General features: G+C 37.9%; 1 protein-coding gene across 2 annotated transcripts in view; it reads right to left on the reverse strand.

Annotated features, from left to right (window-relative positions):
- Positions 1-5154: 5154 nt before the first annotated feature.
- Positions 5155-25176, reverse strand: part of CRY1 (cryptochrome circadian regulator 1) — a 40307-nt gene continuing 20285 nt past the window's right edge. The window contains exons 2-14 of one of the 2 annotated variants that reach the window (XM_030263132.4): positions 21732-21840; positions 18291-18433; positions 16737-16921; positions 15298-15386; positions 14587-14727; positions 14180-14491; positions 11532-11683; positions 11231-11433; positions 10381-10482; positions 9289-9381; positions 8023-8094; positions 7817-7924; positions 5155-5824 (exon numbers count right to left, since the gene is read on the reverse strand). In XM_030263132.4, coding sequence (XP_030118992.3) covers positions 7821-7924; positions 8023-8094; positions 9289-9381; positions 10381-10482; positions 11231-11433; positions 11532-11683; positions 14180-14491; positions 14587-14727; positions 15298-15386; positions 16737-16921; positions 18291-18433; positions 21732-21840 — 1705 coding nt within the window. In that variant the 3' untranslated portion in view covers positions 5155-5824; positions 7817-7820. The remainder of the gene's footprint in view (positions 5825-7816; positions 7925-8022; positions 8095-9288; positions 9382-10380; positions 10483-11230; positions 11434-11531; positions 11684-14179; positions 14492-14586; positions 14728-15297; positions 15387-16736; positions 16922-18290; positions 18434-21731; positions 21841-25176) is intronic. The other variant, XM_030263133.4, reaches the window with a different exon arrangement.

Below are 25176 nucleotides of genomic sequence, written 5' to 3' on the forward strand. Positions count from 1 at the left end.
GCCTCTACAAGAATCTAAAATTCCAGCTTTTTCACCCTCAACACACATGGAGAAAAGCCTCTGATGAGCTCCAGCTTCTCAGGCAGAGGTCTAGCAACAGGAGCCACAGCAGAGGAGGGGTTTCCTCATCATAAGTGCTGTAATTAGTAGCATTTGAGGTTACAAATAAAATCAAGACCTGACTGCGCTAATTACAAAAAAATACACATATGCAAACATTTTGCATGAGGCAAGACAGTCCCTTAAGTCCCAGGCATGCTCTGCTGAGCACACAAGAGGGATGCTGAAGCACCCGGGGCAGCTGCCCTGCAGGAGGGAGAAAAGCCCAGTGTGCTACCCCAGAACTCTTCTTTCCTGGAGGGGCTGGCAGTAGAACTGGGACCAAATCCATCAAAACCCACAAGCACTTGGAACAAACCCTATGCCATGCAAGTATTTCAGAAAATTATAACATTGTGTAGCACCTAAAATACCTGTAAGGATTATTTCCTCTCTTTCTTCACCCTTTTAAAATAATGGTTTATGTTATAACAGAACAATTATCTAGTTAGCCAAGACATAATGAATGCTAAATGTATCCATAAACCCTTATCTATCAATGGACCTTCATTTCTTACCTGTTTTCACCTTCTTTCCTTCAGCTGGCAACTTTCCTTGCACCATCCCTTTAATTTTCCTTCTTCCCTCCCTAAGGCTTCTGAAAAATCCTTCTCAACTTCCATCATCTTTCTCCCATCCATTTGCCAAGCTCTCTTGAAGTCCCCTGTTCTTGGGTATGTAGCACTCTGAAGTCTGAATGCAATATCATTGATGTTTTTGGTGCAAGCCATTCCTCAGAACGGGGATGTGTTTACACCACTGTCAGGTAAAGATGACTTTGCTTAAAAAATTCCTAGCTTGGTCAGAGTAAAAGGCACTTGGGAAAAAAGTATGGTCCAGATAATTAAAGACCTTGTGATGACCACATGGTCTGCAGCTCTAGAAAGCCAAACAGACCTGAAGAAAATTCTCCCTCTCTGCAATTGCTGCTTATAAATTGTTCTTATTTTTAACTAATGTGCTTATTGATTACTCCCAGTCATAATGATAGAATAATCATAGTTAATAAGATTCTATTTTTGTGATTTATGTAATTAGCAGGAGTAAGAAAAACAGAGAAAAGTATAATTTACCTTGTATAGATGCACAAGCTTCCACTAACCACAGATTCTAGGATGCAATCTTGCATGTTGGCTGCCCTTTGGCATTTTGCAGTTTATCTTTAAGAGTTTTGGATTTTGAAATTTGCATTAAGATCTCTTGCAAGCAAGCAAACCAACTTCATCCCAAAGAACCTCCTTTTGGTCTTCTTTTCAATTTCTTTTATGCCTCTTCTGTCTTTCTGTTCTGCAGGCAATTTTGTAAAAAAAATATTGAAATAAATTCTATTTGCATTCCTTAGTTTAATATTGAATTAACGTTGCATTTGCAGTGCACACTCTTCAAAAGCAGGAGCTTAGATCCCTTGAAATCAACATTAAAATTATTTTTCTATGTCTGCTTTAAATTTCCTTGTGCTTTTTGGATCAAAGCAAATTTCCCCTCTACCCAGAAATTTTCACCACTTTTGAAACTTTAAGTTTCTGGGGAAAAAAAAGTTGCAATAAGCATTCAAGTTCAAAGCTGTGGTAGGAAGTGAAGGGTTAGTATTTAATTTGCTTAGTCCTTTAAGGGTGGGAATTCTTGCCCAAACTTTCTCTATTGGAAATAGGGAGCACAAAGAAGAGAAAGAAGGCTCTCTTTGTAGTTTGATTAATCTAATCTAATCTAATCTCATCTAATGCGGAACAACAGCAAGAGCCTGTGCACGAAGGCTTTGGGAATGGGGAGAGCTTTACCTGAGTGTGTTTAGCAGCTCTGTGAGGGAGCAGAGACACGAACCTGGATCTCAGGTGTCCTGGCTCCATCCTCTGCTCCAAAAAGGCTCCCTGGCAACAGCCCAGTAAACATTTCAAATAGGTAAAATATTGACAATACTTAAAAACTGGCTTTTGGAAACAATCCCTAGGCCAAGTGCATTTGAAAAAGAGAACGCGTGTCTGTGCAGGCAAGCGTTCCTGAAAAGCAACTTTCAGAGTAAGAGAAGAGGTGTAGTTTCTGGCCGGGCCGCACAGGGTAGCTGTTATGCAGCCACTCCACAATTTGCAGGTATTTTCCCTTCTCCGGAGCACTGTGTCCCCAGAGCCCTCAGGACGAGGAGGAGCCGCCGCCGCTCCCCGCCGAACGCCGGGCGCTCCCTCACGGCCGCGCCCGCAGCGCCCCCTGCAGGCCCAGCGCGAACCTCGAGGGCCTCGTGCTTTAACTCCTTCTCTTCCCCTCTTTTCAAAAACCCGAGATGAGCTCTGCTCCAGCCAGCGCCCGCACACGCACACACCGCCAACCTCCAGGGCTTCGTGCTTTAACTCCTTCTCTTCCCCTCTTTTCAAAAACCTCTGTAAGCAGGTAGCACCAGCACACAACGGGTCACACAAAGTTCCTTCGCAAACGCTCGGGTTCTGCATGCTTGAAGACACTTAAAAACTATTTTTTTCCCATCAGAAATATCCCCTGAAGTTGTTCCTGTACGCTCCCAGAGTACATTTCTTGGTTTCCAAAAAACTCTCCCTATCTCCTACCAGCTCAGGGAAGGGCCAGCTAAATCCCTTGGGAACAGAACTTTCTTGAGGAATGTTGTAAGTTCCATTTCTGGAGGAGAGATCTATTAAGCAACAATATCCCAACCCTTATTCCATCCTGGATTTATAGCACATGTCCAACTCCCTGAAAAATCACAAGGGGGTAGTGGGGCTTTGGGGAGAAAAACCCTATGTTACAATGATTTTAGTAATTTTTTGATGTGCAAAGCCTTCACCTTTTTTTATTTCCGTGGTCACAGCACTTAGGTTGGAGGGGAAGAATATGAGGCAAATGGGCTTTTATGAGGCTATTGCTACTCTGAAAGCAACTTCTCCCCTCTCTCACACTAAACTAATCACAGACCGCTTCTTCCACCACAGTCCTGAAACCAGAACTCCTCCAAACCAGCACACAAGTGAAACAGCATCTCCACAGATTTTCCTTTGCAAATCCAAGGATTTGCCTACACCAAGAAGAGGAATACTCCTTTTAGCACTTAAGAAGGAGGGGAATTAACTTACCATAAAAATAAACTCCTTGGGAAATTTCTTCTTTCACCTATTGAACTTCCAGACTGGTTGGGGGAAGGTAGTATTTAAGCAGATGTTCTTACCTTGATGAAGTTTCTCTGTGGGAGTTTCATAGCCTAATCATTCAGAAAATCTAGGTGGAATATTTAATTTAGATGATTTTTTTAAAATATAAGGTTAGTAGAAAAATTCAGCATTATCTTGACAGAGTAAAACATATCTTCAGGCAGTCTAGGCCTATTTTTTTTTCTATTTTCAGACTACTTAAAAAAAAAAAAAAAAAAAAAAAAAGTTGATTTCCTTATTATGTATGTCCCTAGGGAACTCCTCCATTTTATTTGGACTGATCTGTGGAAAATACTTAGCATCTGCTTCTCTAGTCTCACCAGTGAGTTTTTTCATCAATTTCAAACATTCTTAGCCTCAAGACAGCAGACATACCTCTATTTTCTTAGTAGTGTTTTGATTTTGCTACTGTATACAAATCAGTATGCAGAGATATTTACATTAACAACTATAATCTAAAATCAAGTACCATGGTAATTTATTCTGCCACAAGAACCCTACTGCTTATGTTGCTGCAAAAATCTAATCTGAATTTTCAACCAACACACAGAAATGCCCCATCTAGAAGTCACCAATGTAATCCTAAGAACAAGAAGCTCCTCTCACTTTAGAATTAATTAATACCAACCATATGAAGTTTGACAAAGACAAGAACTGGATTCTGCACCTGGGATGGGGCAACCCTGGATGTACAGACTGGGAAATGTGACGCTGGAGAGCAGTGCCATGGAAAGGGAGCTGGGGGCATGGCAAGCTGAACATGAGCCAGCAGTGCCGACCCTGTCCTGGAGGGTATCAGGCACAGCATCACCAGCTGGGCAAGGGAGGGGATTGTCCTGCTCTGCACCGGGGCAGCCTCACCTCGAGGGCTGGGGGCAGTTTTGGGTACCAATATAAGGAGGATCTAAAGCTTTCAGAGAGCCCAAAGGACAGCAGCAAGGATGGTGAGAGGTCTGGAGGGGAAGCCATATGAACAGGCTTATGGCTGAGGTCACTTGGTCTGTTCAGCCTGGAGGAGACTGAGAGGAAACTTCATTGCAGTCTGCAACTTCCTGATGAGGGTAAAGAGGAGGGGCAGACACTGATCTCTCTCTGGTGACCAGTGACAGAACCTGGGGGATTGGCCTGAAGTTGTGTCAGGAGAGGTTTAGGTTGGATATTAAGAAAAGGTTCTTCACCAGAGGGTGTTTAGGCACTGGAACAGTCTCCTCAGGGAAGTGGTCACAGAGCACCTGACAGAGTTCAAAGAAGCACTTGGACAACGCTCTCGGGTACATGGTGCCTGAGATTCTTGGGGATGGTGCTGTGCAGGGCCAGAAATTGGATTCAGTAATCCTTCTGGGTCCCTTCCAACACAGGATATTCTAGGATTTTAATTTGGGCACCCATTCAAGTAGGTTAGTTTCCATACTAACTAGGTTAGTTTCTATACTGCTTCTTCAGAGATCTCAATGGTTTGAGAAAACACTTAGATACAACTTCTCTAAAAATTTGAGACAGTATTGACTGAGCACTCAAGCAAGTCTCAAAAAGCAGCAAATTAAATGCATTGAAGGAAAGACTTCATGGCTATCAAGCAAATTGCAATTACAGCTGGGAAAAAACACCAACCCAAACACCTAGATTGTGAAGAAACACTTATTTAATACATTGGTGAAAAACATTTAATGGTCAGAATACATTTTCAGAAACTGGCATTTCAGAAATGACAGTTTCAAGAAAAAGACCTGGATAATTTGAATATTGTTTTGCTTCAGTATCATGAAATTTGGAAGTAAAAGGTAATATAGTTCATTGTTTGTGACTTCCAGATTAAGCCTAAGAAGAGTATTTCTCTTCTTTCCTGAAACAGTTATGTTTGGAACTATAAGCAGGAGCAATAGACTACACAAAGACAAACATATGTATCTATATATACAATTTTCTTTTATTAACAAGGTATGTCATTATTGAACAAGGCAACTGAGAAATACAAGGACTGGACATATACATGAAAATTTTACAACTCGACTAAAATTGGCATGTGTTTTATATACAGGTGTGATTAATTACGGTGCAACTCTACTGTATTTGATTAAACACAGTCCTAAGCACTTACATTATGAAAATATGAAATTGATCATACAGAGCTCAAGTATGTAATCTAAAAATAATAATGATTTAAAAACTTCCAAACTTTCTATTTTCATCTGTTTTTCATAACAGCACTATAGCTTTTCCTACTACCATATACATGAAAGATTATCAAAAATATATTGATGGGTCTATCACTAATCATGAATATTTATATTTACAATAAGTTAGCAAATTCTTCACCAAATACTTTATATACAAAACTCAATTTGCCCTTTGTGAAAGAGTCATTAAAAAGTTAAAAACCATAGAAATGCCAGTTAGAAATAATGCATTCCAAAAATTGGACTTTTTTCAACAACTGAGAACAATTGAAAATAATTTATGAAAAAGTATGTACTTTTAGAACATGAACTCTCACAACACTTTAGCTCCAATACAGAGTAGCAGGAATTTTGTCCCGTGTGTTCTTTGAATGGCAAACTTCTCTTCCAATCAAGCTGCAAGAAAAAAAACAAGAAAAAAATATTCTTAAGCAGTTTGATGTGAGTCTTTGAAGACAGAACTCAAGGGACCAATATTGATTCCCCCCTTCTCAATGCAGGAAGCCCTGTCCCAATCTGTATTGGCCCAAATACTCAGAATTCTTATTTCTTACCTTAGAGGCTAAAAGGAGAAGGAAACAAAATAAGAGAAACCCAACAAAAGCCTCTGTACTCTCTACTTGAGTGCTATTCAGAAGTACACAACCTTTTGCCAGCAGTGTTTTTGAGTATGATCTTGGCTGATGTTTGTGTTGACTATAATGCTTTGCAGCATGCTTTGAACACCCCTAACCAAATAATCTTCTCTGCCAAACTAAAAACCCCTCCAACCTGTCTCTCAATTGAAAAAGAACTTAGACAGGAACCAGACGTTCGCTCTGCAGGTACTTCTTCTACACAGACACGAGCACCTAAGGAATTCTGCAATACAAAACATGGATGCTGAATAAATCTACACATACTAAGGATTAGACAGCTACTGAAACACAGACTCTGTTGGAATTACGTTCCACTCAGGCCCATCCAAGTAACAGAAATCAGTTTGAGAACACAGAAGCAGTTTATAGGGCTTCCAGTATGTGAGAAAATAGCAGATGGATCACTCACTAAGGTCTCAGCTCACTTCCTCAATTGACAGCATTATGGAAACAATGCTGTGGTTCTGCACTGAGTGAAATCAGTACGACACAATTGTTCCACATACACTGCAGTAACTCTGACAAAGTGCTGCCACTGTGTAACAAGCAAAATTAGATCTTGCTGTCAAAACCAAACGAAGTAGACTGAATTTCCCTTTTAATCTCTAGAGATGATGAATGCATCTCCTACACTTGTTGTATGGAATCCCTGTTTTCCAGTTCCAACAATGTCTCTCCATGTGCTATTATCTCACTTGTTGTGCTATTCTTACTTATTCTTCAAATTTCATGATGGCCAATGCTCCACTTGGTTCTTTTAAACATCTTGATCACTTCACCTTTGCAGCCACGCTCCCAGTCTTGAAATCCCTTCCCCTCTTATTTTAGACAGTCCTCCATTATTTGGCTTTCCTCTGTGGTAATTACTCTTTAATTTAATCTCAATTCTTTTCAGGTCATCTGCCTTGGTCCTCTCAAATCAAGCTCACTGGGGGAAGAGGTATAACAATTCTGACCTTTTCTTTTCTCTATCCTGTTCCCAACTTTATCTAAAAATCACAATTTACTTATCTTCTCTATTTTGATTATTTTACACATACAAAACTCATGCTCCAGTTTTCTGCTTCTCTTTCTACATTTTCACACCTGCTTGTATCCATCTACAATGCCTTCTTCAAATTCAAGTCTTTTTCACCGCAAGTTGACAAACTTGGGCACTCTAGTAACCTGCTTCGATTACAGACCAATGACAAAGATGTATTTGTCCCTACATCTTCCCACTCAGGAACCACATCAGCATTTTGCAGGTTTTGGGCAGTATCTCTCTGAAATATGTTCTGCTTAGTGCACTTATGTATCTAAACTAATCCAGGCCCTGAGCTCTTCCTTTTACGTTGTCTTAGTCTCCTGATTCAGGTCACCATACATTCATACAAATAATGCTACTGGCACAGCTTAAGGTGAGATGTGGGAACAGAGAGTAACTGAAGCTACTTAAGCAGCTCTGCTAATGTATTAAAATCACAGAGTATCCATCTTTCTCTCATTAACACCTGGACAATTTTAATATGTTTCATTAACACCTGTGTCTGATAATCTTCAGTCTGGCTTGATTTTTGCCACTACTTCCTATCTCATACTTCACAAACTCTTAGAGCCAGAAATGTCATACTGTCTGTTTGTCCCATCCCCAGAAAATAAATACCTACAGCAATAGTTTAGGATCCTTTGCATTGCAGTGACACGAATGTTATCACAGACACAAAATTTGTACAGAACTTTGATAACTTGAAGGTGCCTGAGATCTTACCAGTTTAATTTGTGCTCTGTCGCTGGACTTTTGGTCCAACGCTCTGAGTTTCTTCTTCTGGATTTGGGCGTTTCCCTGCACTAATGCCAGTACCAAGGGCCGTTCTTCCTGATAATTTAAAATCAGTGTTTACATTAAGACTCTATTGCACCCTTATATATCCAAGAAAAGTGTTTGGTTTTTTTTTTCATTATTGTTTAAATTACCTGCTTGCAATAAGTGTGATTGCTGATTGTCTCCATGAGCATAGTGTAAGATACTACTTGCTTGACAGTAACCTGTTCAGATACAGTAGATATTTATTATACTATATAAAATTTAGAGCTGCAAGCAAGTGTAAAATTATGTTCTGTACAACAACAAAAAGGAGCCAATTGATTTACTTTCCATCATCAAGAAAAATCCTGCCAGAAACTATCCTGAATGCAGAAGAGTATCCTGAATGCAGAATGCAAAAGAAAAGCCTCATGGTAGTCCACAGCAGTTAAACATATATGCACTTATATTTTCAGAGTGAACATTTAGTGCCTACATATTTATGTAGTATATTTGCAACAAGCAGAATGCTTGTATGCCCAAGCACTTTAATTATAAGCTGTTAGAAATTTTAAATTAAATTTTAAATTTAAATATTACTTCTGCCAAGTCCTTTTCATTATTTTGTTATAGCAACACAAATGACTCCCTGGCATAACTTAGTTGTGGAAAAACAAAAAAAAAAAGCAAGTAAGCTAAAAGAAAGATAAGACCTTTCTTCTGATTCATGTAAACTATCTACTGGCAACCTTGAAACTGAGAGTTCTGCGTGAATAGTGCAATCAGCAGAAGCAGTTGCAAGGTTTCTTGTTCTGAACAGTTGCGGTGTTCCAGTTACGTTCTGGGTGCTTAAACAAAACACAGATTACAGCCTTTCCTGATCAGTAAACACACCACCTCTGTTAAGACTGCAAAGAAACAAACAGTTGGGTTAAATTTCATTGTAACTTGGATCTATCAACAAACCACAGCTTAAGGTTCTGTATAGTTAAAGTAAAAAATATTTGCTTCCACAATAAGAGACTATCCACACAAAACTGCAGAAATTAATTATATATGGAAAAAGTGGTAGTGAAATCAGGGAAAAGATAACATACAAATTTTGATATCCAACACACATGGTGAACTTCTGGTTTTCGGTTTCTTTTAAAGTAAGCTAGGCTAATGTTTATTTATTTTTTTTTAGTCTTACTTGTGATCCCTCCCACTCAAAACATACAAATACTGCTCTAGATATTTTTAGAGATAAAAATGACAAGACAAGCAAGTTCACTCTAAGAAATAATTTCTATGTTTCAAGAACAGAAACAAGGTCAGTTCATGTTGCAGACAGCAGCTGTCACCCAAAATCTGCCCATGCTATTTTGATGTTTTGTCTGGTTTTCCATAGTTGCAAGGATTTGGAGATCCTCTACAGACAGGCACTGCCATAATACCTTGCTGCTGAATTCCACTTGTTCCTGTATGAGAGTCTCCGAGGGCACATGACTGAACAACAGAATGACCATCACCAGTTCCCAGCTGAGCTCCTGGAGAGGCAGGGAGAAGACTTAAACATAACAGAAGGTAAAACTCCAGTTTTGGAATTTAAAATGCAGGGGGTTTACCCCTTTTCAAGACATAGGCTTTTTATTGTGGGTTTTAAACTTTTTTTTTCCCCAAATCCCCTCATTACAGGTCCGAAGCTCTAAAGGTTTTTGTCTTTCCATAGTCACTGAACCTCCTACAAAAGGAATACATTTCTGATGTGAAAAGTGTAAGTACATGTATATATTAATGCATGCACATAATGTTAGTTGTTTTAAAAAGAAACCTTTCTTGTCTTATACATGTCCTAAACTTACAAGTAATAAAAGCTCAAAAACCCTGCTTTAAGGAGTCTGCATTTTAAATCTTTAAGAGAACTGTACTGGATAAGAACAATAAGGTTCATCTTCCTCCACAATCTGCTTCTAACCTTGACTAAAGCCTACAAAGAATATGAAGCCCGTAGATTTCCACTTCTGCTGTATCCTTTTACATTAAAGAGTCTAAGGTGTATATAGTATTTAAGATACACCATAGATTAATACAATCTTAATACTGTTCTTATTTTTTCTTAATAGAAATAAATTCCAGTAAGGAATCTAATGCCAGAATTAGAAAGCTTTACAAGTTAATAATTCTTACTCGAAAGTTCACAAGTCAACCTTATTATAAACATCAGGATGCTTATATACTTCTAGGACAAAATCATATTCAAATGCTTTTGAAATAAAATTGTTTGATAGTAGTTAATAAGTAATTTTTGGAGGGGGAAAAACACAGGTGAAAAATATTTGCATATTTGAGATTAAAAAAATAATTTAAAGATGTCTATATTTAAATACTATCAAGAAGTGAATAAATTTGAAAACATTTGTGACTTTTACTCAGAATTGTCTTATGAAAGCAATTCTTTCTTATAATACAAAAAGGCAAGGGCATTATAAAAGAAGTTCATGTAGTCCAGTCACAATAATTCTATGTATTGAAAGAATTTGACTGACCTCCTGTACTACCACAACCAGAAATGCTTTCTCCTGGTGAATAGCCCATTAGGCCACCATTTCCATTTCCATTTGGATTAGAAGGCACAGTTGCAAGAAGACCTAAAAAAAAAGACAAAATAAATAAAGATAGCTAGAGGGGAAAAAAAAAAAATCAAGTGCAGCATTCTGTTTTCCTTGTGATAGCCAATTCTCCACCCTCACCTTGAGTGGTTTACTTTTATGACAGGAGAACACCTCTCTGTCTTGCCCGCTTCTGTTTCTTGCCAAACAATTTTATTTTATATCTGCTTAATTTCTTCTACATCATATTCTTCATAACTTTTCCAATATTTCTTAGTTACACATATCCAATATGTTTAAGTGCAACATATCCTGATTCAATACCCAGTATCTGAACATTCTGACTGCTCACACCTTCCTGAGCAGTGTAGTACACCTGGTTTACCTCTCAGAGTAAAGGGAAGAATCCACCAGGGGCTGGGTTGGTGCCTACTTCTGCAACACATTTGCATGCATATGCAAATACAGTATCACTGAAGTTATGAACCATATTAAATTTTTAAAACTAAACTAAACTGTATGAGAGTTTACCAGTATGCACAAAAGGCCTAGCTTAACAAAAACACATCCAAAGACCCAGAGAAAAAAAAATCCAGGAAATATTTGGAGAGTCACTCCCCTCAAACTCTTTCCTTTCTCAATTACACGTAGTATTTACTTGGACACGAACCCTGGTCACCACCCTGAGCTTAGACCAGACTCTCACTGCTATGGGACTAAATTATTAATTGCTAGGAGGTGAGAGAAGTTTTAAATAAATAAATAAAGCAAATATCTATAATCATACCCAGTCCTCTGTATCGTGAAAGCTGCTGGTAGATCTGTTTCATCCTCTCAATATTCAGACGGCTTGCCTCTGCATGGTTTACCATTGGTTTGGGATAATTAACTCCTATAATACATTTTGCAGCCTTCTGGATGCTCTCTGGGGCATTCCAAGGATCATAGATGTATTTTGCAGGGAAACCTCTAAGTACTGGCAAATAACGTCTTTAAAAAAATAACAAAAAGGTAAAAAGGTCATGTTAAGTATAAAGCTGCTGAACAGTTTAGGCAACACCCACTACAATTTCTAGATTGTGAGTTACCTGATATAATCCCCATTTGGGTCAGTTCTTCTGCCAAAACCCACTGGGCAGTAGCAGTGAAAAAACTGTTGAAAGAAGGAACTACAGGATAGCCACATCCAGCTTCCAGCATTCACACTCCAATCTGCATCAAGTAACAGCTCTTCAAAGACCTTAAGAAATCAGAGCAACAAGTTAGTCTGGGCATGGCACACCTTCAAGACACCTACTTTTTCAGGATTAGTTCCCGAGTTTTAGATTTAAGCTCTTTCTTACCTGGCAACATTCACAGAATGCTCAGTATGCAATTGCAAATGCCTTAATGCCAAACTCAAGAACAAAAGAAAAAATTCATAAGCAGGCTTTTTTCCTGTAAACAAACTTGTAAACATCTCAGCAAGCTACACATTCTTAAATAAACACATCCTTGGAAAATGAATCCCCAAAGGATGGCTGGAGCTTCATGGCTTCCAAGTGGCATTTGCTGTTTTCAGAAGAATTGCTTCATCACATCACAGTTGAGTAAGCTTTGCAAACTTCCAGAAAATGGGGAACATAGAAAGTACATTTTGAACTCAAACTGCTGGTCTGAATACCTCAGCTTGCACAGCAATTTTGACTATGTGAGGAATCCCAAGAGTAGAATTCAAGAGTTTCAGGGCACCCCAAACATTTAGAAGTTGTGTTTTTGAAGGCTAATAGTTAATCTAGCAAGTCACAGTTTTGAGAACACACTCAAATTCTGAGAGGCATTATGAACCACCAAGAACACTGAAGGTTGGTGTGACAGATTCTGGTCTGAAGGCAAAAAAAAAAAAAAAAAAAAAAAAATCTTCCAAACACTTTGATTCTAATTTGCTACCCCTATTATATATTAAAAAAAAAAAAAAAACAAAAAAAACCAAAAAAACCCCCAAAAAACTCACAAAAACAAACCCAAAAAACCAACCCAAACAAAACATGAGCAAGTTGAAGATTTATGAGGGTTTTACTTTAAATCCGGGGGTCAGAAGCTGTGCAACATTCAAGCTTCCAGCACTGATTGCTTTTTCATCTTCAACACAGGCAGTACTAACTTGTATAAAAGCAAGTTTATCTGCTCAGTCAGATCATTAGCAATGCAGGCTGACAAAAAACAGAGCGAAGCCTCATTCTGAAGGACAACGCTCAAGGACCGTTTCTAAAAAGACTGAACCTAGAAGTAGTTTTAAGAACAGACACTTATCTAATACATATTTTTGCAAGTTCTGAGTTTCCTTTCAAATTTACATAAATTCCAAATGTTCCAAAGCAACCATCTTTCTTCATGCTAAGGCACTAAAAACTCACCATTGTAGTACTGCCACCCAACTTCAACAAATATTATTCCTATACAAGGTCTAAATAAGGTAATAGTATTAAACAATGATCTCGCAATCTCTTTCTCCACATACTCAATAAGGCATCAATTCCACAGTATACACTGAGGAAGTGTTACAAAAGTATCTTTTACTAAATATCTGCAACTACTTGGGAAAAAAAGTGTTTTGAAAAAATAGGATTTATCTTAAAACGCTTTCAAAAAACGTTTCAAACAGATGGTGACTCATATTGCAACAAGATCCTTAGACATGAAGTGTGTTAGCACACAATTGTTCCACTAGATGCTGCCATCTAGTAAGACTTTGGAAATAACACCACAGGGAATGCCAGATTAACTTTTGCTAGCTATGGAAACTTGAGCTGAACATCTTTCCACTGCACAAGTCTGGGGCCTTCATATATCTGTATTATTGTGAAAGTAAGAACAAGGTGCCGTGTATCTGTAATTTACAGAGTAATTTATCTGGAACATACTGAGTTACCTATGTATGTGCATCTTCAGTGTCTATATTTGTGAACTGCAGAAGTAACCAAAACTTTTAATTGAAAGGTGTTTGCTTACAACTGATTTGTTAAGAAAGAAAATGTAATATTATTATATACATATAGAAATATGGGGTCAAAATCCTGATGGCAATTAAATTTTTTAGATTTCAAAAATAAAATTGTCCAATTCTCAATTTTTCATAGATTATTATTGCTTAGTAAAATTTATGCTACACTTCTAAAAATGTAAAATTGATTCAAAGGCTTAATTAGTGAGAATAAATTATTCTCTTGTTTTCTTCAAAAACTTGATATCTTAGATTTGAACTTCAGCATCTTATACTTGCACAAAATTAACTGCAATGAGCCTTCAGCCAAATCATGTTGCCTTTACTCACAGTTCTAACACTGGGCAAAGTGACAGAAACTGCTGAAAGGACATTCTTAGTTTTTAGTTTTCTCTCTTTTATTCCCATAGTACTTACCCTTTGCAGGGAAGCAGATACAAGATATGAACAGAAATTGTTCACACACAGAATGATTGGGGGGAAAAATCTAAATTACAAAATTATTTAAGTTTAGGAAGAAATCTCAAATATGAAAGAATTTCAGACCTGTTCTGACTGCAAGAAATGTAACATTCCAATAGAAGAGGACTTTCAAGAGGCAAAATTTCAGCACATCTGGTTTATCAGAACCGATTTTGTCTTGCCCATAGTTTAAGGTTTAAAATTCAACTTACACCACACAGTAACAATTCTAGAATGACCATGTGAAACTTTAACAGGCACTTTAAGAAATTCAAGAATAAGAAACAATACCTTCATTCCTTCTTCCCAGCTAATCCAGAGGTCACCTCGAGTCAAAAAGCATGCTACAGCATGCCGGGCTAAATGGTGAATCCAACCTTCCTGACGAAGCTGTGTCATAATTGCATCAATCCAAGGAAAACCTGTCCTGCCTTCTGCCCATTTGGCCAAAGCCTCAGGATTCTTATCCCATGGAATTTGAACACAGATAGGATTCCCCTCCATTTTATCAAACCGTGGATTGTTAGTCGCCGCTGTGTAGAAAAATTCACGCCATAACAGCTGGCCATAGAGGGAGAGGGGAGGGGAGCTGTTCTTTTTTACCTGAAAATCACCATTAAAGAAAAAAATTTTATTAGGAGAAGTAGGTGATAACCATGGCATCTAACAACATGTATCTGACTACACAGAAGTCCTACCTTTTTGTACAGATCCGTTAATTTGAAATAAAAGAGCCGACAGGACAAACAGCCAAAACGGAGGTAGGGACTGAGCCCTGTAGGGCTTGCCAGAAGGGAATTTGCATTCATTCGTGGTCTTTCAAAGTTTGCTACCCAAGCCTTAAAGAAACAAAACAAAACAAAATCCACACAGCAAAATCAGACTAGAGCCTACACAGGGACTCAAAGGGAGAAATCACACACTGTCTCTGTCTGAATCCAAACAGTGGACAGATGGTCAGGTCACCTACGATACACAGGCGTTTAATCAGCAGAACCTCTAGAAGGTAATTCAACTCAATGCAGAAGGCATGGACTGTCTTCCAGAGCTATCTGTGCCTTTCTTTTAAATACACTGGAAACCTAGACAACTAGCAATACATTAGTTGTCAGAAGAATTCCCCTTCAAAGTTATAAAATGTATGGGTTTTTTTAAATAAAATTACTTCCAAAATAAATTTAAGTTTTTTATAGTACGGAAGAGTAAAACAGACTGTCTCTAAAATTCATATCAAAGATAATTTACTATCATCTTTAAAAACAAACTATTGATTTACACCATTGAGGCCTTGAGTTTAAGTTTGTGGGTTTGATTTTTTCAACACAACTTGCCCAAATCCCTTCAGGTTTCACAGTAAAGAGTAACCATATTTCCCAGATATGTCATACTTGCAGTGATCTGAAACACACCTTTCGTTCTAAATGTCTTTCTAAGCGTGTGAGAGCTTCAGTTTCTCCCCCTGGCCACACTGCAGAAGGCAGACCATCTGTGTCAAAACCTGAAAGACAAATTGAAACACGGAAATTGCTTGTTTGCTTATATTGTAATGCAACAAAATTATAGCATATTGATACTTGACTACTGCATCCTCAGAAAAACCATAAGGTGGACACCTGAAAAAGTCTGTTTTAAAACAGTATGCAGCCAAGTCTTCTCAAAGCACATCAAATACCTCTAACTTGCAGCAAAACTCAAATTTTTCCTTCTACATTTACATTATTATACATCACAAATTTCAGATGTTGAATGGTCTTACTTCAGTCCCAATTACACTGGTTTGTTTGGGGTTTTTTTGCATGAAATGACCCCTCAGATTTTCCAAATCTACAATATGCAGGCTATCCTAAAGCCATAACTTTTTTTTTTTTAATTACTATTAAGAAGCAACAATTACTTTTGTAATTTACAGAACGTCTAAAAACCTTTCCACCAAGGTAAAAGCATGAGTGCCATCTTCAGAACATTCCGAGGTATCACTGACCTCAACTTAAATAACAGAGATTGTTAATTTGATGATAAACACATACTTGAGCCACAAAAGAACGATAAAAAGAAGGCAATCTGATTTTTTCCACATCCTCCCACCTGCCCCAAGATTGCTCACCAGACGTGTGGGGGAACACGTCTTTCTATAGGTTTAACCACTGCATAGTGAGATCATTGCTTCTTATATAGGCTTTAAAAACCATGGTCTGTTTTGTAAGAGTTCCAATGGACTAGACAGGGTGGTAACAGTTAAGCAAGATCTCTCCAGACCTTTTCATTAGCAATTCGAAGGTCATAGCACATTTGCCTGTATTTTGGGATGTGTGGGAAAACTGGAAAGAGATGAGGAGTTTCACAGGACAATAGCTGATACTATTCCTTTAAATTACATTTATAGAAATGTAAGACATTTTTTTTCCCCTCAGAGCCTTCTAAAGTAATTAATTAACATGTTACTATCTTTTTTCAGTATATCAAGAAGAGAGGGTGGTTCTTTTAAAACTAGTTTGCTAAATAACAGATAAATGACCTGAAGCACAAAGATAAAAAGTACATTTAATACAAAATGAAGCAAAGACTATTAATTAGTCGCTTAATGATTATTTGGTACCCTGGAAGAATGACTATGCTGTATTACAAGAAGCCAAACAGTACTTAGTATAGTTTGACCTGACCTGTCATTTAGCAGAAAACAACCAAAATTTACAGAGTTGAATATCTTTTTTTTTGTTCCTTTTGTATGCCATAATTGCATCAGGTTAACAATTACCCACTAGCAGGACCTCACTTGTTGTTTTAAGTATTGTGCTTTTAGTGTAGATTACATCTTGTTTCAAAATGTCAAAGCAATCTCAGAACATACCCAGCTCTTCAAGTGATGGCACACCATATTTCTCATCGTGGTCATCAGAAACTGGAGTAGTACATTTTTTCATAACTTCGGGTGTTATAGTCTCCACAGGCATCTCCAGGGGCTCCATTCTACTAATTAGGGTTTGAAATCGCTTGTAAGTAAGAGGAGGCTGCCCTCCATTTAATTCTATTATTCTATATTAAAGAAAAAGAAAAACAGAAAAGAAGCATGTCAGACAATAGTATTTAACCGTTTTTCTTATCAAATATACACACCTATACATACACAGAAATAGCTCCTTACCTCCCTCCATCTTAAATAGAATCCCAAATATAATCCAGACAGAACTGGATTATAGAACTTCAACTATACCATCCTTCTTTCCCCACTAGGGAAACATATAAATTAACTGTTTATAACCAAGGCAATTTTCTTCATTCCCAGGTTATAGAAATTTCCTCATGAACAAGGATATAATGAACATGGGCAGTTCAAGGCAAAGAAAAGCAAAGCAGACAGAGATCCCAGCTACATAGAGAAGTATCCAAGTCACCTACAAGGCCACAGTATTTACATTCAAAGAAATTCACTTTCCCCTTCTGGTATTGAGAACAGTAGTCAATATTAAAACTGCCTTAATGTGGGGGGAAATTAACATGTGGCTTATACACACTGACTGCTGTAAAAACACAGTTTCGTGTTTTGCATTGCCATTTAAAATATATCTGAAGTCTTGGAAAAAAGGAAAACTTTAAAGAAAAATCTACAAAGTGACAGGCTGAACCAAATGCTTATCTAGCAGGGTGTTTGGGTGGGAGGGGAAAAATAGAATTTCCAATTTCCAAAGTCAGCTATTGGTTTCAAAAAGTAAATACTTCCAATTTTGCTGCCCTCCCATATGTCTAACAGTCTCTTATACATTGGCTTGTAACAGAATAAAATGGGTAGCTACCATAATAAATCACCTAATATTAAGAGAAGATACACTGGTAACTAGTTTGTGGATTATGTTTCTATAATAGGGAATTAACACCAATCCCTTAAATAGACCTGTGGAAAAATATAACAAGACATTAAATAAGGCAACACAGGGATAGCAAAAAATCCCCAATTACTTATTGAATAGATAATTGGTAGAAAACAGTTCTTAAAAAATTTAAAGGATTTTCGCATAACTTGTGTACAAAAAGTGAAATAAAAGACAAAACAAACAATGCAACTAAACAAAACCAGATGTTATTTGGGAGAAGTTACAGGCATGTTTGAGTAACTTAATTATAAATGACAGCTAATTAACATAAACATTCTTTTTAAAGGAACTCCAAATTAAAACTGCATTTCAGATTCTGTTACATATAATTTTTTTGAGTTTCAAAGTTCTACTCAGCGTGTAATAAAATTTGTATGTATGGATAAAAGTGAAACATAAAACAAATTCGTCGTTTTCCTAACTAAGAACTGTTTGGTGTGGAAAGTAGTCCACAATATATAAATAAATACTACATAAAATTCCACGGGTTTTTTTCCGTCCTTTTTTAAAATCCAAGGTAAATGGTAACTTACTTGTCTAGGTCATACAATGTATGTGAAATCCGAACAATGACCTCCACTCCTGCTTCACTAGCCAGCTTCTTGATAGCTGCATCTCTTTCCTTCCCAAATGGTTCAGAGTCATATTCAATAGAAAGTTTTGCAATGTTCCATTCCTACAACACAAACCAAAAGTGTGGTCCTTTAGCAACTCAGCTGTATGACTGAGGGCCAGGGAAAGGAGACCTGGAAGGACAGGGGCAGAATGGAACACCAGCTATTACCTGTGGATAGTTATCAGAGATAGAGAAAGATCCAAAATATATTAGGCACCCAGAATAACAAAAATAAAGTCCAACTTTTTGGCATCTAAGTACCTATCAGGCATAAAAAAAGCCTCCAATCTGTCCTATTACTGTGGGTGCTCACTAATGCCATGTGTAATGGAACAATTTCCATGCAAATTTTGAAAACTCGTGTCTAACTTTAGGATCAACATACCCTAGAGACTCAACAGAAGGGGAAGATGACAAAGGCTGTCTCCTGAGCATGGATCCGTGCAGTACCTTGCTCTACAGAAAAGCTTTTTACATGCACGTCAGCTTGAGCAACAGAACAGAAGTTTCAGGGGAGGCGGTGTGGAAATACTGACCTGCCCTATCACCAAACACTTTCTTTACCTTTTCCAAATCGCTTCTCCTCACTCAAACAATCATCAAATTCTTAATTAAAAAAAAAAAAAAAAAAAAGAGAGAAAAAAGGCTGTCTTCTACAAAGAGAATGCCTTATACCCTGAAGTCCAGTATTCTTTATGTCACAGATGCTGTTACCAAAGCCAACAGTCACAGGTGAGGAAAAAGAAGGCAACAAAGGGATCAGTAATGGCTAAGGCTTCTGGAACAGTAGGAAATTGGAAATCTGAAGTATGCACGAGATGATCCTAGAAAGCCATCACATCAATCAAATACCTTTCTAACCCCTCAGAATCTTAATGACTTGATTTAATATGCCATAGTATTTCAGAGAATTGGATTTACACCAGAGACAAGGGCACTCAATGCTAATCACCAAGGGTGTGATTTCACTTCTGAACTCCAGCTCTCTCCTTGATGAAGCCCAGCCCTGAGGACAGATGATTCCAAGGAGTGCTTGCTCTTTGAAACAACGCTGGGATCCCACCATCCTTAGGTCTGCCAAGACTTAACCCAGCAGGCCTTGAATCCTCAAGTAACTTCCTACCCCATCATGTAACATTTACTTCTCATTTCATAATGCTCTGTAACACAAAACCACTGTCTGACAAGTTGCAGCAGATACTTTCCTAAACCCTTCTTTCCCCTGGTGTTTTGCAAAGAGTGTCCAAGAAACAGAGTCACATCCCTAAGGAAGTCAAGAAACTCTGAGACAACTGCTGTGTAATGTGAATACACCCAGATCACATCAGCACAAGCCAGGCAATTAGGAGAATCACAGACACAGATAATTTTGCACATACTCATACTGCTGAATGTTTTTAGCAACACTGATGCATTAAAAAAAAAAAAAAGAAAAAGTGATTGTTTCAATTCTATTCTCTCTATTAAGCCCAGACCAAAGAGCTAAAGATAGAAAGCAGAACAGGACAAATTGAAGAGAATGAGGCAAGAACAAGCCAAAACTTAAATAAAAGAGCCTAAAGTTGTTTGAGGTCTTTTTTAAGGATAATGATAGATCAGTGTTCTGCCTTTTGAAGGAATTGTTCAGACTGTGAAAAGGAAAGCCTTATGAATAAATAGCAGTGATACATTCATTCCCAGGAAATCCAGAGATACTGGCATCTGTGATAGGGCTCTACACAAGTTCCACTATCTCCTACCTAAGTTAATGACTTCACTGAAGTTATTTTTCCAAACTTAACTGAACTTCTCTTTTCCACATGTGTTCGTTCTTCAGGGTCAGGATCATTGCTCACCTTTGAAACATTTAATAGGGATGATCTGAAGAGCTTTGTTCAGTATTACAAGCCCTTCACTGCACTGCAAGTGTCTGATGTACAGCTACTGCTCTGACAAAAGAAGTTGTGAAATATAATTAAAGACACAGATGCATGTTCCAGGTCAACTTCACTCAAAAGCGAAGAAAACCTCAAGAGCTTCAGTAACTTGTTTGAGCATAGAGGATGTCCTGAAAAGCCCCTTAGTGAACCAATATATGATAAAGACACTAACTTGAGGAACCAGAAGACACAGACAGATGTGAATGTTCTTTTATGATTGCTGTATGCTATCTACATTACAAGTTATTTTAATTTCCTTCTCAGCCCTAAAATTAATATTCTGAAAATTTGGCAATCCAAGGCTGCCAGGCATAGAAAGATCAGCCTAGCAGCAAAATCTGAAACAGGAGCAGTCAAAGTAGCCATTAAGGTATTTAAGAAGACTTGTCACAGGTTGCTCAAATCCAGAAGGCAACACACAACAGGAAGACCTTTGCTCCTAATTAAATGCAATCAAACTAAGTTTGGCAGACAAATACAACAAGCTTGAATATCTGAGGGGTTGCAAGCAGTAGCTAATGCCACAGTACTCCTCCAGGAAATTCTTCACTGAGAGAAAATCAAGGAAAAACCAGTAGAAGTATCATCCAGTTAGCATTTCATGACAAAATCACAATAATGAAGATGGAAATTGGTTTGAATTTTCAGGCTGGTATTGAAGACCTGGGAATAAAAATAATGAACATACAACCTCTTCGGAAAAATGGATATCTCCTTTTGCATCTCTCAGTCTCGCTTGTTTCAGTCACCTCAATCATTCTGAAAAAACTCTTCAAATTAATTTGCCAAATATTCATTTTTACAATACTATTATAGTATTACTACATTAAATACACTATTATCCATAGACAACATATTACCATCAGTAACAATCAATCACAGCTTTAATTCTCTCAGTGAGAGCCCATCCCACAAAACCCTTAAATTTCTTTGACTAGAAATCGCTTTTTAGTTACACTGTGCTTTTAACAATCTTACTACTAAAAACAAAGCTTATTAAATCACCTTTAATGGCCAAAAAGCAATCACAGCAGATGTGTGGCCTAAATAAAACATTGCTTTTACAGGTCAAGCTTTGAACATGGATTCATGTGCACAAAATTTTATTTCAGTACTACAAATGGAATCTGTAAAGGAAAATGCAGTAATATATTGTACCTACACTTAGCAAAACATTTCAAATCAATGATTTTTCTGGAAAGAAAGAAACAAAAACCAGGAAAGTCTTAAAGCAACTCAGCTCAGTTGATGATACAAACATTAGAGAGGAATAATTAAAAACTAACACAAATAACCTTAATGAAAAACTGCAAAAAGATAGATCAGTATTTCCATAAATAACTTGCACTGAATGAAACAGTACAAGAAATACTCCTAGCAGTGATTAGTTTGTTGGTCATATTTGTGCATAGAAACAACAACTGTAAGGTGGCATTTACCTTAAAAAGCCTGGGGAAGACATCTGCTGGCTGTCCACGAATAACAAACAAACGTGAATTCAGTTTTCGCAGATTGGCATCAAGATCCTCAAGACATTGAAGCAGGAATCTGCAAGAATTTAAAAGAACATTTATTTTCTGATGCAAGCCAGACAATTTTACAATAGAATAAGGTAACAAAGAAGAATAATCAACAGCAATTATCAGACTTTGAAGACTTGGTGTATATTTTAGCGTTGCATTCATGTTCACATCCTAATTACACTTGGCTTATAGAGGTATGACACCATGTAATATCTTCCATAATACGTAATTCATAAAACCAAACCGCATTGTCATTTCAGTTTTCCCCTCAATGTTATTCAGTTCTGGAATGGACTAAAACATACTCTAGTCTCAACTAAAACTACAAGTATCTTGTAATTCTAAAGACAGAAAAACTCCTACACTACAGAAAAACCCCAATGAACAAAGAGATAATCAGCTGTTGGCACACTGCTACTAAACTTAACCCAAGCCCTTCTTACAACACCGAACTGTTACTAAAAACAGCATACCAGGAGAACACAATCATGACTATCCCTCTGCCCTTCATTTATAGAAACAGCCCTCTATATAACATATGCATCTTGGCTGTAACTTAACCAGAATTATTTAATAAGCAAATTAGCACATCAGGCAAAAAAAAGAGGGGGTGGGGGAGAATGGGGTGCTGCAAATCTGCAAGTGTTCAAGAGAAACAAGTAGTGACAAAGAATGTTGAGACAGGTTCACATGAGCAAAAAATTTATTAGAAGATATAATAACTATAATAACTCCAACGGTGAAAGCAGTTTGGGGAAGAAATGAAAACAAAAGGAAAGAGCAAAAATAAAACTACCTTGCAGCCAGCTGGAAAGAAAAGTGTTGGAGATCCCCCAGATGAGTGCCCTTCCCCTGGACTCCCTCCAGTCTAACAAGTGGCTCCTCCGGAATATTTTTCTCATGGTCAGCAGGTTGAGGGAGGTGATCCTCTCCCTTTACTCTGTCATGGTGAGGCCACATCTGGAGAGCTGAGTCCAGTTTTGGGCTCCCTAGCCCAAGAAAGCCCAGAAAGTACTGGGGAGGGTCTAGTGGAGGGCTACAAAGATGGTGAGGGGACTGCAGCATACATCTTACAAGGAAGGGCTAAAAGAGTTGGGCCTGTGTAGTCTGGAGGAGATTACTGAGAGGGGATCTTATCAATTCATATAGATATCTTAAACACAGTATCAAGAGGACAGGGCCAGACTCTTTTCAGTGACACTCATGAATAAGACAAGGGGCAACAGGCACAAAATGAAACAGGAAACTGCATCTGAATATAGGGAAAAACTTTTTGAGGGTAACAGAAGACTGAAACAGGCTGCCCACAGAGGTTGCAGTCTCCTTTCCTAGCTATATTCAAAGCCCATCTGGACATGACCCTGTGCAACCTGCTCCAGGTAAACCTGCTTTAGCAGGGACAGTTGGACTAGGTGATCTCCAGGTGTCCCTTCCTACCCCAACCATTCTGTAATAACAACATAAATTTCACCCAGGATCTGCTCAAGCCCTCTCAGCCATTCCTCCTTACAGTGCTGTTGGCCCTCAGCAAAGCACATGCTGATCGAGGCAACTGCTGAGTCAGCACCTGCTGGTCCCTAATTTCTGTGCTCACACATTATTGCATCTCCTGCCATAAACACAAGCTACACCCAAAGGGGGCAAAGAAAAGAGACAATTCCCACACTGCAGTCCATTACTCCTGAGAAACCCTGCTGTAATGACTGTGCAGGTGCAAGGCCACAGCGATAACACCTCCAGAACAAGTGCCTGAGAGCAAGGCAGGGGAAGCAGTGCCACGACAGGTGGAGACTGCGCCTGCTGAGAAGTGGCACAGCTACCACGGAAGGGCATGAGCACCTCTGCAAGTGCCCACCGTGGTATGAAGACAAAAGCACTGACCAACCAGATTTACTAAAATCACAAGTTCATATGCATCTAAATTTTGAAGACAAATCTTAAAAGCTAACCAGATATGATGAAAATGCTGTGCCTTCTAGGAGAGATATAGCATACATGATTGCTGTAAACCTGCTAATATCCACTTTCTAAGTATTTAGCAATATGTCAGTGATGTCTAGCTAATACACATTACTTCCAACTTTACATGGGGAAAAAACTTAACAAAAACAATATCTGAAAGGCTGGGAGGAACCTCCCCTGGCTGCTATTAAATATGTTAAATGTGTGGCTCACTTGACCTGAAAGAATAAGAACAGGCCTCTTGGCAGCCAGCATAAAAGAACAGAATAGCTTCTTGGCTAGCAAACTATGTTTAGATGTTTAATGACTGGAACAAACCAGAAATGCCTATTTTTTCTCACTTTGCTCAGTTTTGTTTTGAAAAAACTCTGCAGTAGCTAGAAAAGAAGAAACATCTCTATACTTATTTAGTTAGAAATCATGCAGGAGTTATTTTAAGAATCAGATGAGAGTTACATATGCTTCTATCAGAGAGAACTTGAGCTCCATGTCCCCAGGACAAAATCAATTCTATTTGGACTCTGAAAACTACAGCTTCATTTTCTCTTTTTTTTTTTTTTTTTTTTTTTTTTTTTAAACCTGACATTATTCATTAGTCTTATCCATGTGAATCTCACTTTCAAGGAGCATGTGCACACACATATACTTCACAAATTACTAGGAAGACAAACTGCAATACTGTCCTGGATACCTCTGGAATAATCCAGGGGGTCAGGTGGTTTTGTTTTTTTGGTTTTTTTTTTTTTTTTGTTGTTGTTGTTGTTGTTTCTTTTTTTTAATGGGTTTTTTGTTGTTTGTTTTTTTTTTTTTTTTTTTTTGTTTTGGGTTTTTTTGTGGTTTGGTTGTAAGGAGTTTTGTTGTTGTGACACTGGCTTGTTTGTTTGTTGTCTAAACTCATCTCACAGAGTAGAGGGAAAGGTTATGCAAAGAAACTGGTGACATAAAACATTCATAACTATTCCTGTATTTCAGGAAACTTGTTTTTTTTTTCCTATTGGCATTTCAATTCCCTCTATTTTCTCAGTCTCTTTTCTTCTTACCTGACTGATCACAACATATAACTTCTAGTCTGGGCTTGGAACAAAATCCTATTCAAGAAGATAACATGCACTGACCCAGTCTCCAACACACATCCAAGATCCTTAAACTTGCCCTTAATACTGTTTAATCTCTATTTGTTGGTTCCCCAAATCCTCTCTATTATCTCTCACCACACTCCAGCATTTCAATCTCTATAAAACTCTTTGAGGTACTGTATAACAGGTACTTAACAAAAATAACAGTGTAGACTCAAACTGTTAAATATATGTAGGAAGAAAGCAGGAGGGTGGGCCAGGGGACACACACACACTCCCCCTTACCTCAATAAAAACCAGAACGAATTAAACACACTCCAACC

This window comes from Taeniopygia guttata, chromosome 1A (genome assembly GCF_048771995.1).
Source record: "Taeniopygia guttata chromosome 1A, bTaeGut7.mat, whole genome shotgun sequence".
NCBI lineage: Eukaryota > Metazoa > Chordata > Aves > Passeriformes > Estrildidae > Taeniopygia > Taeniopygia guttata.